At 46.4% G+C, this 11,966-nt stretch overlaps 2 protein-coding genes across 3 annotated transcripts; one reads left to right on the top strand and one right to left on the bottom strand.

Annotated features, from left to right (window-relative positions):
• Positions 1 to 268: 268 nt before the first annotated feature.
• LOC307087384 (putative deoxyribonuclease TATDN3) lies at positions 269 to 3,780 on the bottom strand. Of its 2 annotated transcripts, none has more exons than XM_079752947.1 (10): positions 3,722 to 3,780; positions 3,600 to 3,632; positions 3,442 to 3,515; positions 3,221 to 3,305; positions 3,075 to 3,137; positions 2,874 to 2,983; positions 2,596 to 2,651; positions 2,102 to 2,214; positions 1,552 to 1,632; positions 269 to 660 (listed from the first exon to the last, which is right to left on the bottom strand). In XM_079752947.1, the coding sequence occupies exons 1-10, from the start codon at positions 3,773 to 3,775 to the stop codon at positions 517 to 519; spliced, it is 813 nt and encodes a 270-aa protein (XP_079609073.1). In that variant the 5' UTR covers positions 3,776 to 3,780; the 3' UTR covers positions 269 to 516. The 2 variants fall into 2 exon arrangements, with proteins under 2 accessions (XP_079609073.1, XP_079609074.1); XM_079752948.1 differs by having other exon boundaries at positions 1,552 to 1,629.
• Positions 3,781 to 3,911: 131 nt separating this feature from the next.
• On the top strand, positions 3,912 to 9,844 carry fuca2 (alpha-L-fucosidase 2). The gene is made up of 7 exons (XM_079751950.1): positions 3,912 to 4,279; positions 4,374 to 4,561; positions 5,577 to 5,916; positions 6,237 to 6,447; positions 6,887 to 7,077; positions 8,257 to 8,368; positions 9,555 to 9,844. Exons 1-7 carry the CDS (start codon positions 4,092 to 4,094, stop codon positions 9,690 to 9,692), a joined length of 1,368 nt encoding a protein of 455 aa, XP_079608076.1. The 5' UTR covers positions 3,912 to 4,091; the 3' UTR covers positions 9,693 to 9,844.
• Positions 9,845 to 11,966: the final 2,122 nt, after the last annotated feature.

Raw genomic sequence — 11,966 nt, 5'->3', positions numbered from 1 at the left:
ATATCTATAAAGTACCAAGTCAAACAAAGTCGGTGCAATATTTACTCAATTCTGATAGAGCACGCACACGTACTGGCAATGCACGAAGAAGTTACGAGAAAACCTGAATAAGTGTCGGATAATTTCCTATTGGTGGCTTACATATATAGACACAATGACAACACTAAAATCACCTCAAATCCCGAGATAGGGTTGATAATCATGTAAATAAACGTTACAATCATTTATTTTCAACAATATTTATTAAATATCAATGGATTTTGGGGTTTTCAAAATAATGTTTCTTTCTGAACACTATGATTGTTCACATGTTATACATTTACACATTGCAAATCACACATTTGCCGAACCATATCTATTTACAATGCGGTGATTGCAGATCTTCTCTGATCCACAACACATTGACTTGGTTAATTGTTTAAATATGATGACGGAAGAGTTTTCAAATTCACGTAAAGGTAATTATCAACCCATAAGTGCCTTCACGTTAATTTTAAAAAGGCGTGGAGCAGCGAATCAGAGTTTGATGGCCGCCTTGAGCTTCGGGAACAGCCGGAGAGCGTTGCGCGTCGTCACCTCGAGAACCGTTTCCAACGGCAACCCTTTGATCTTACTGATGTACTCGGCCGACACCAGCAGGTTACTGGGCTCGTTGCGCACCTGTTCGGAGTATGACGATGTGGGACATAGTGCATTAAGACCCCTCATAGGTTCAACTATGTACAGAGTGGTGAAGTTTAAATTCCGGTGACATAACAGTCTTGATGCTCCGACATTACATTGTGCATTAGCCTATAATTAATACACTATATGACTTTTTAATAAACTATTAGGAGACTGAAAATAAGATTTCTAAAAGTGTGTGTATGACTACTATAGCTTACCTGTTTGTGTGTGTGTCTGTATGTATGAGGACTATAAGCCTACCTGTGTGTGTGTGTGTCTCATTACTATAGCCTACCTTTTTGTTTGTGTGTGTGTGTGTTTTTGTGTATGTGTGTGTATTAGTACTATAGCCTACTTGTTTGTGTGTGTTTATATCTGGCTGTGTGTATTAGCACTATAGCGTACCTGTTTGTGTGTGTTTGTGTCTCTGGGTTTATTATTACTATAGCCTACCTGTTTGTGTGTGTATAAGTACTCCAGCCTACCTGTTTGTGTGTGTATCTCTGTGTGTATTAGTGCTATAGCCTACGTGTTTGTGTGTGTGTGTTTGTGTGTCTGTGTTTATGAGAACTACTATCCTACCTGTTTGTGTTTGTATGTCTGTGTGTATCAGAGCTACTATCCTACCTGTTTGTGTGTATGTATGTGTGTATCAGAGCTACTATCCTACCTGTTTGTGTGTATGTATGTGTGTATCAGAGCTACTATCCTACCTGTTTGTGTGTGTATGCATGCATGTATCAGAGCTACTATCCTACCTGTTTGTGTATGTATGTGTGTATCAGAGCTACTATCCTACCTGTTTGTGTATGTATGTGTGCATCAGAGCTACTATCCTACCTGTTTTTGCTTCTGTGTATGGACTGTATGTCTGTGTTTCTCTACCTGTTTCTCTGGGCCCAGCGCCGGTGAATCTGTTTCCAGGCAGATATTCTCCAGAGGAAGCTGTTTCACCAGCTTTTGCTTCTTGGTTTAAGAGCAATGAGCAACAACCCCACATAGCAAGTTATAAACCATGAATAGTTAGAAATAACACAATCATCCACATCACAGCCTTTTTCCTTTAATAGGAAACCAAGCAACCAATTAAGTCCTCCGTCAATCAAAAGGCAATAATTTTGGCCTGTGTGATTATTTTATTGCCAAAGGTCGGCATACATTAATGAAAGAATTATAATAGCTAAAATACACAAAAAAACACAATTTAATCTGATTTTGTATGCCTGTTAAAATCGAATCAAACTACTCACAATCCATTAAAACTCAGCATTTTCTTTATTATTATAGTTAATTTTTTATACAGTATAGGGACCCCAGAATGCAAATTTATTACTAATTGATTGACTGATGATTGAATAATTGTGATTATCAAATCGGGTCAAATAATGGCACTTCTCATGTGTGTCCTAATGGTGGCCTCGGTCTCTCAGAGTACCTGTTCACTCCTGATGATGGAGGGAGGGATTGAGAAGAAGTAGCCCGCCTTCACTCCTTCCATGGCCACCGAAGGCTTCCCGTCGAAGGCATGGAGCAGGGCCTTCTCCACACCTGAACCAGGGGGCAGCGTCAATCAAACTAAATTAACAGTACACTGCAGTACAAAGTGCTGAAGAAGGGCACCAAGAGATTGGAGTAACAATATACAAGTTCATAGAGAGTTATGAAAAGATCACATACACACAACCTGAAAAGAGGAATGTTTTAACATTCAGCAATGTAAATATTGTTAGATTGTGTTGTAATCAGAATATTCTTTGAAATTGAGCCGCAGAATTCAGTATGGGCATTGCTCAGGTTAAGCAGCCATCTTGGTTCTATACTGCATTCCGTTCAATTCCATTTCCAGCATTTAGAATCAAGATGAAGTCAACATGGCCACTATAGCCAATTAGTCAACTGGGAGTGGAGAATGGGATTTGAACCTAGTACCTTGTTCTTTTAGCAGCTGGATGGTTGGTCTTCCTGCAGATCTCGAATGGACGTTTCTAACAGTCGGAAATGACACAGGGTTTAAGTTGACATTGTGGGTTCAAGAAGAACAATGGCAAGTGCTGACATAACAGCACTTGACTCATTTACCAATCACAATATAACCTACACAGATATCTGCTGGGTATTATCACAACTGCCTGCCCAGACCAGGGCCACAAAGCACACCACTCAAGCAACCTTTACAAAATCCACAGCCTGGTTCCTGGGAGACTCACAGTGGGAGGCCCAGTCGCTTGGCCAGCTCAGCCTGCCGGACCAGCACCTGCCTCTGGACGTCTTTGGCCCCCTCCTCGCTCACAAACCTGGGCGTAAAATCGAGCCCCACCTAAGGAACGTTTTTTTTTTACTTTTTAAAAACAGCTCATGATATTCATACTCACACAACGGCATCTACCTTTAAGACAACAATACGTTACCTCTCCGATTGCAACCAAGTGCTCTTCATATTTTTCTATAAGTGGTAAAGCAGCATCAAGATCCTGCGCAGAGAAATACATATAAAACAGCCAATCCTCACCCCCATTTCATCATGTATCGCTTAAGATCGTGAAAGCCTTTTCACCTGAAGCGAGACGCATCTCTGTACAGTCGGGGCGGTCTGCTGGACAGGATGGACTCCCAAACACGGGAAGATAAACCCAGGAAATCTAAGGAAAATGTTGAAAAGTTGGATACACATCTACGTGTACGGTAGAACGTATGCATCTCTCTCTTGGTGTGCTGTCAAAGTTTTCCTCTTCGATGTACTTGTATTTCGTTGGAGTTCAAAGACAGGTGGCCTACCCCTTTGACAACTCTATGATCTTGTCAAATTCTCCGGGATGTTCGGCCACAGCTAAAATCCCCAGCAATCCAGCCTGTGAAAACCCACCAAATTAACAACTGTTTGGCTGCCCACCATGTTGTATTTAGCTCTTATATAGCTCTTTTGCATGGCTCACCTGTTTTGAACGGGCGATCACTTCCTCGATATCCTTTCAAGAAAAGACACAATTAAAAAGTTAGCATGAATGAAACGTAACCCTTTTGGTTTTAACTACAGCCAAAGTCTCCATCACTACACCTTGTCAAAATCCTCCGAAGAGATATGACAGTGGCAGTCCACCAGCCCATCCATGTGGACAGCTCTGCGGATCAAAACATTGTGCATCGCGCATGCGCGACATGCGCAGTAACACAATAGGGCATGTGCCGCGTGGGCGGTGTCCTAAAGCCCTCAGTTCTGATTGGTCGGACTTCAAAGTGGCTATAGATCGGAGATGACTGAGATGATAGACGAGATGACTTGCTACTACGCGCTTGCCAACAATTCATAATTGTCATCTTTACTACGCGAAAGCACTACACACCGCTTATAGTAACTGAGACACTTCCTCCGGAGCACGTAGACATATCGGAGACGGAGCCAGGTGACATTGTTTTCTAAGTAAACAATGGCATGGCGATGCCTGGTGGTTTTTAACGTGGTAAGTGCGATTATAGGCAGCTGCAGTGGCTATGAGCCCACCTGGGAGTCCATCGACTCCCGGCCGCTTCCCAAGTGGTATGACCAGGCCAAGTTCGGGATCTTCATCCACTGGGGGGTCTTCTCCGTCCCCAGTTTTGGCAGCGAATGGTTTTGGTGAGTGTGCTGTCATTTTCACCTTTTTACTTCCTTGTTTGTCCCAAAGCAAGACATGGCCGCGGTTAACCATTTGTTTATGTTCCTGTTGCAGGTGGTACTGGCAGAAGCGGCATATGCAACCGTATGTTGATTTCATGAAGAATAATTATCCGCCTGGGTTTCAGTATCAGGACTTTGCCCATCAGTTCACCGCTGAGTTTTTTAATGCCAAGGAGTGGGTGGACATCTTTGCCTCTTCGGGAGCCAAGTACATCGTCCTGACGACGAAACACCACGAAGGTACAGGGAAATGGTTGAAACTGTCAGAGTACTATGGGAGGAACTTAATTTGTTTTAAAGGAAATTATTATTAATATACTATATCACTATAATATACTATATCAGTGGCGATTTAAGACTTCTTAAAGGGGTGCAAAAGCAAACCTGAATTAAATATCAGCATCCCTACAAAGATATTATTATAATTATTATTCATTATTATTAATTTCCAATAAATCTTTTTTAAGAAGTAGGTAGTGAATTGCATGACAAAAACGTTCGTAACTGAAACGTTCCTGACAGAGGTTGGGCCAAATTGGTCGTTATTGTGACACACAGTGCTGTGCTTATTGGCAAATCACGTTTTGTTTCATTCCTTCCTGAATTACACAAAGTACGCAAAGTGGATATGTCTCCTCGCGCTCTGCGCAGGTCGAGACCATATAACAAGGTCAGATGAGGCTATATAAATCACGTGGCAGCCTACGCCCGGCCCCTTTGGTCTTCTCGCTATTACCTGGCGTTTTTCGCCCCTGGATAGCTCCATAGATCCTTGTATTGGTTCCATATTTATAGCTTTAAAAAAGTGACGTCGAAATGTCACTCGGTTTGACCAACTTCCCGAGTTCTCAGTAGATGGCTCTGTGTTGATAATCCGGTGCATAGAATTAATTAAGAGTGAATAGAGTGACTGATGGTCCACCCAGAGAGTCCACGCTAACTAGAGATCTTCCGATACCATTTTTTCCCTTCCCGTTTCCTAATCTTGAGTATCGGCCGATTCCGAGTATATCTTGATACAGCCTCTAGCATTGTAACTACTAATAACACTTGTTCTTCTGACTTGGTAGCTTGAACGCACAGAGGTCGGAGATGACGTTTTTCCCTTTCCGACTTTCCACCTCCGACGTTTACCAACGCAGCACAGCACCACACCTGTTTGTGAAGTTCTGTTCTGGCACGTGATGGGATCGCCAATACCCAATACTGCATTTGAAAAAAAACATCTTCAATGCTAACCCGTGTTGTGACGTAGGGTTCACTCTGTGGGGGTCCAAGACGTCGTGGAACTGGAACGCCGTTGACGTGGGCCCCAAGCGCGACCTGGTGGGCGAGGTGGCGGCCGCTCTGCGCTCCGGCAGCGACCTGCGCCTCGGACTGTACCACTCGCTCTTCGAGTGGTTTAACCCGCTGTTTGAGCAGGACGCCGCCAGCGGCTTCAAGACCCGCCTCTTCCCCGACACCAAGTCCCTGCCGGAGCTGTACGACCTCATCAACACATACCAGCCCGAGGTGCTTTGGTCGGACGGCGACGGGGACGCCCCCGACCAGTACTGGAACAGCACCGGCTTCCTGGCCTGGCTGTACAACGACAGGTATCGGGACGGCGCACTGTTCATTCAATCATTCATTCATTCTGCATGCTGACTCGAGGTCCAAGTCTCACCCACGTTTTAGTTTGAGGCTCAGAGGTTGAGGTCTATCCAGAGGGGGGGACTTCCTGTCCAAGGTTTGTCGTTTCGAATCCCACCAAGCGCAAGGACCACTACATGTCATCCATAGATCTCTATTCGGTTTTATTCCGTTCCGTCTCGCTGTAAGGATTCCTACAGCTAGACTGCGGACATTGGGGTTGGGGAACCTCAGACGTGTTGGGGACTGAACTCCCCCCCCCCCCCCCCGTGTTCCCCTGCAGCCCCGTGCGGGACACGGTGGTGACCAACGACCGCTGGGGCTACGGCTCCATCTGTAAGCACGGAGGGTACTACACCTGCGCCGACCGCTACATGCCCGGACACCTGCTGGCGCGCAAGTGGGAGAACTGCATGAGCATCGACCGCAAGTCCTGGGGCTACCGGCGAGACGCGCCCCTCAGAGACTACCTCACCATCGAGCAGCTGATCACGGTGAGGAGGCCACACCCTCTGATGGGTTTTAATCCTCTGTGGTGTCGTTGTTTCGGGCTAGGTGTGACTCGGAGAGTGGTAAATGTTCAACACGTGGTTCATTCAGAGAAACAAGGTAAGGGACTCTGGAGGTGGTTCTTGAAGCATCTCTCGAAAAGCGGAAATGGCGAAGTGGCCATGTTTGTAGTGTGTGACTTATCCTCAAACGGATAAAACTGAATCTGGTGTTTTGTCGACCACTCTATGTGTAGAAGAAGCTATTGAGGACTTGTGTTAACACTACAAATGTGTGGTCCAATGAGGTACTGCTTAGCTCGAAACGTGTGTTCTAAATAAAGCATTGACTAAAATAATTTATCACCTCAACATGTTGACGCGGGGTCCCCATTTGAGAACCACTGGTCTAACGAGCTGCCTGCTTGCCCCCCTTCCCCTCCAGACCCTGGTGGAGACGGTGTCGCTGGGGGGCAACCTCCTGCTGAACGTGGGGCCCACACACGACGGGCGCATCTCCCCCATCTACGAGGAGCGGCTGCGGCAGGTGGGCGGCTGGCTGCGGGTCAACGGGGAGGCCATCTACAACAGCACGGCCTGGAGGGCCCAGAACGACACCCTCACGCCCAACGTCTGGTGAGCCCGCGTCTACCTCTACACTACACTTTTATCCAAAACGACTTAAAATAAGTACATTTGTCAGGAGAAAGAGAAACAACAATGTATAACGGCGTCGACACAGCAAGGATGTTCATAGAACAAAGTGCCAAGCACCAACAATTGTTGGGTTAACCCGTTCCCCGTACACAACAAAGATAGCTAGGATAAGATGCTACACGATGCTAACTACTATTTTTCTTTTGTGCAAGGACGTACAACATACAATAAGTGTGTACATTAAGTGCCGGGATGTGCAACATGCAATAAATGCGTAAGAGGGGTATGGGTGGGGGTGGGGGTAAGGGAGGAGGCTATGCAGGGTCTAGCCTTCCCCTCGGCCTGTCCCCTCAGAGGTTCAGCACTCCTGCGGACAGCTGCTGAACCTCTGATACGTCCGGCAAACCTTACGCCCGGGCGGAGAGACACGGCGCTTCTCATTGGCTGGCCGCATTGTCACTGACGGAAACGTAGACCTACCTTCGGTGCGAAACGGGTGAATCTGGTTTATTCTCACGTTCACATCCATGGCTGAAGTCAGTCCAGCGGGATGTCTTGTGCATTGTTCTTGGACCACTGAGCAACTGTTTTAAAATACATTTGAAATCAGGTTTGTCTCCGCCGGGGGGGGAAGGAGGAAGGAGTTCCCCGGGCGTACAGGCCGTGAGGGGTCTGGACTCCCCGGACCCCCCCTCTGTCCCAGACCCTGGGTACGGAGGGGCGGGCTCTGGGGGACGAGGCGGACGCAGCCTGAGAGGGCTGGGTAACGTGAGAGGGATCAGATATCCCTTCAGGCCTCTGATTGGCTAAAAAAAACGTCCTGCATCTCAACTTCCCCAGTAAGACAGACGATTAGACAACTGGACTCACAATCACCAGTACAATACGATAGATCTTTTCCTGTGATATCCTTATGTACGGCATATTTATACAACGCTTATCACCGGCAAAATAAAAGAGCCGTCTCGTCCACTACAGTATAAACGAGTTCAGGTTCAGGAGGTTGAACCTAGGGGCTTTTCATCAGGGAGCCAAACCCTCGCCACCCCAGGGCATCCTGCTCCTCTCTGCCGATGGCCTCAAGCCCAGAAGAGCTGATCCACACACTCCCACCGTCGTCTCCATGCCGACCTGTGTCCATGGTTCTTTCCCTCCCAGGTACACGTACGGACCTCAGAGTAAGGCCGTCTACGCCATTATACTGGACTGGCCCAAAGACGGAGTTATGGATTTAGGGGCCCCAGTGCTAGGCAGCCCAGGATTGACTCAGGTAGGATGCTGCTTCACTCTGAGCATGCTCAGGCCATGCTCATGGAGCTAGCCGCTAAATTATACAGATCTATGATTAGCATAGTACAGGTTATATGCTAGTAGAATTTCAGCAGAATAATGTGGAATTTGTCCTACACAGTTGACTCTTATTTTGAAATGTTGGATTTAAATTCTGAATTGTCTTAGAATAGATTTTAGACCCTTTTTTATAGTTCTTCTTCATAGTACACTCATTTTGTAATGATAATTGTTAGGGCTGTCCCCTGAAAGTCGATGATTCGAATCGTCAGTCGGGAAACCCTGCAGTCGACTCAGAGAGTCTGAGTTTATTTAAAAGACCCAACCTATAGTGTAGACGTGTCAGACCATATGCATGAATCGACACATTTCTTGTGACTTTTTATTACTCTTCTGCAGCGGCAGTTGGTGCTGAAAATAAATTGCAAACTGCGCGTACGGATGCCACCGCAGGCTTAATATTCACCATTTTCATCATAGCTCTAATGATAATAATAAAGAGGAGCTTTATTTAGACACTGTCCATGTCACTGTGGCGATTGATTCATTGTAACTTTGTTTGCTAGACAGAATCTCGCAGAGGGAAGCGGCTGTCTCCGCTTACATTATTGCTACATTTTCTCTAGGAGCGCAGTCAGTGTGGCGACACAGCGCTGTGTATTCTTTCGGGCTCAATAAATGCAATCAGATCGTGAACACGGGGCTCATATAGTGGATTATCCACTAGCCTATACATGAGCCCCGTGTTCATTCTCGGACCGCATTATGGGCAGGAGCCTAATTAAAACCCGACAGGAATAAGTTGGCTACAATTCCGACGAGTTTGATTGACAGAAAACTGTTCAGGTGAGAACGTAATGAGCGCAATGCGCAAGCATATATAAAAGGCCTAAAGCCTACCAAAACAGAGTGTTAATAGAAAGAAAACTCATTTTTTAAACCTCCAAAAGACCTTCCCCGCACGGCCGCCGATTAGTCGAATCTCTGGACTGAAAAGGCAGATCTGATTCGACTCAGAAAATTCCGAGTCGGGGACAGCCCTAAGAATTGTATAGAATGAAAGGAACTCAATGCAATGTTAACTCTCTGTCCTATCGACTTTATTGAATAGAATAAGGAACCCCTAACATGTACGGTTGACTATATGCTGTGTATTTCTATGTCAGGTGGAGCTGTTGGGCTACGGTTCTCTGCAGTTTAACCCCATGAAGCCAAGTGGGTTGCAGGTTCGACTGCCTCTGCTGGCATTCAGTCAGATGCCTTGCCAATGGGCATGGGCACTGAAACTCACTGGAGTGGCATGAACAGAAACTGGTGAAATATGGTTTTTGATGAAATATATTTTGTGAGACTGATTTTAAGAATGTTTACATACTGGGAATATTGATTATTTTTAATAATGTGTTTATGTGTTGCAAAATTGAGTGAGAATTATTGAATAAAGAAGTAAACATTATATGTGAACAAAATCTCAATGAACTATACAATCAACAAATAATATTTGTTGAGACATTTAACTTCGCTTTACCTCGATTATAGCTTTACGTCGATTCTTGTCAGTGTATTCCTTCCAGCCCTCGGGCGCCCTCTAGTGTCCTTCACCGTGCGTTACAGCAGCACTGACCTACAAGCCATTTTCTAACTAGCCAGATAAATTACTATGCGCTGATGACACGGCTGCAACTGCAACGAGGAAGCGAGGACAGAGTCCCGTCTGACCCGACGATTCTGCTGGGAAATGTGGGTCAATGAACCGGTAAGCCGTGCAATGATCCGAATCGTTTGTCGCTGCGTTATGTTATACCGCGGGGGGGGGGGACGGACGGACGCGGGACGCGGGACGCGGGACGCGAGACGCGAGGGGTGGAGACGAGAGAACACCCCCGCATTGCTGATTGTGTATGTTCTATGTTTGTGTACTTTCTCTGGACGTCAGCTGTCACCTTAGCCCGGGTATCCAGAAGCGCGGGAGGACACGTCGCTGTTGTGTCTGCTCCCTGTTGCACGCTGGGGGCAGGGGTTGGGGGGGCTGTCCTGTAAATGTTCCATGACGTGATGTGTGTGTGTGTGTGTGGGGGGGGGGGGGGGGGGGGGGGGGCGGTCTTGCAGGGGGATCTGTCCACGAGTGCCTCTTGCGCTTTAAACATCAATAAACGTAAGGACATTTGAACTTTTTCAGGTGAAACATTAAGGTTGCATGTTTTTTAAGAGGTGTTTACGCGTATAGGCCCACACAAGTCGAATAGTATTAGGCATGTCTAATTGGCCATGTCCTCTTCGGCCCATGCCACAGAGTCAGTTAGGGATACATTATTGTTACACAAGGCTCTCATATTAACTCCGTATATTATGAACTTTGTCACATTGTGATTTTCAACTTAACTCCAGAATAACGTTCAATGTTCCAACTCTTGCGTTGCTGAGTTATGGCCCGCTGTGTTTACAGTGTTGGTCACCTGCACTATATTATTCAGCAGAGTAGATCCGGGTTGAAGTCGCGAACAAATCGAATTATTAAATGTAATTGAAATATTTCTGGCCGCTTTTCATGCGGCGACAAAGTTAGGGTGGTAATTAAATTTTTGTGCCGTGGGGTTGACAACTTCTATAGGGCACCCTCACACTCTTTATGTCGTTGTTGATTGCCCCCATTTCACCCAAAACGACAATAACAGCACGACTGATCTGATATGACTACAAAAATGGACCTATAGTGCGTGACATTTTCATCCCGATAGATGAGTGATGGGTGTTGGTGTGTTTCGCGTGGTTAATGGACCTGCGGGAAGTGTGGGAGGCTGTGTTGCTATGGTAACACACACTAATGCGCTAAGTCTAGTTATACACTGTTTTATTAGCGGACACAATCACGTGATGTAGAGACACCGTGTGACTTTAGAGTTCGGGGTCTTGTTCGGTTCATTTGAATCCGTTCAATAAAACATGGGGTGTGAGTTGCGTCAGAGAAGAACGGTAAACCAACTCATCGACGCTGAGTCAAAAGTTTGCAGCGTTGACGTGTGTATCGGTGTGTCAGTATGTGTTTTGCGCACTGATATCTCCCTCGGCCATATGACAACAAGTAGAGCCAAGCTGGACAGCTGGCATGGAGGGCATGGGACAAGCTCATTCCTTCCATTCATAATCTCTCTCATGCCCTCTCTCGCTCGCGCTCTCTTTCTCGCTCTCCCAATTCCCTCCCCCTCGGCTATCGGTTCCAGCGCTCTCATCATCGCAGGACCACCAGTGTTTGCTTGGCCTCTTGCGTTCTCACATGTCCGCTAGCAGGGGTTGCGGTATTGGAAGCGCCGGGCAGTGTGGTCTAAGGAGCACCCTGAGGGAGAATCTATTATATTTATAGAGCCGGACAGCTTGACCTTCACCACACATTCCCTATCAGCCATTTTACCGCTGCTCAATACGGCATAATGGTTCTGCGCAGACCACCGCTAGTTAGCCACAACTTTATCTTAGCCATGTTACAGTGCCGTTTCTATTAATAGCCCCCGCTGCAATTTCATATACTGCTGCTGCCGAGAGACAGTGGGCCAATCGACGGTTTCTCCCTCTCTTGTATT

This window comes from Pollachius pollachius, assembly GCF_949987615.1.
Source record: "Pollachius pollachius genome assembly, chromosome: 15".
NCBI classification, from domain to species: domain Eukaryota; kingdom Metazoa; phylum Chordata; class Actinopteri; order Gadiformes; family Gadidae; genus Pollachius; species Pollachius pollachius.
The sequence above is the reverse complement of the archived record's forward strand: the minus strand, read 5'-3'. Positions and strand labels throughout refer to the sequence as shown.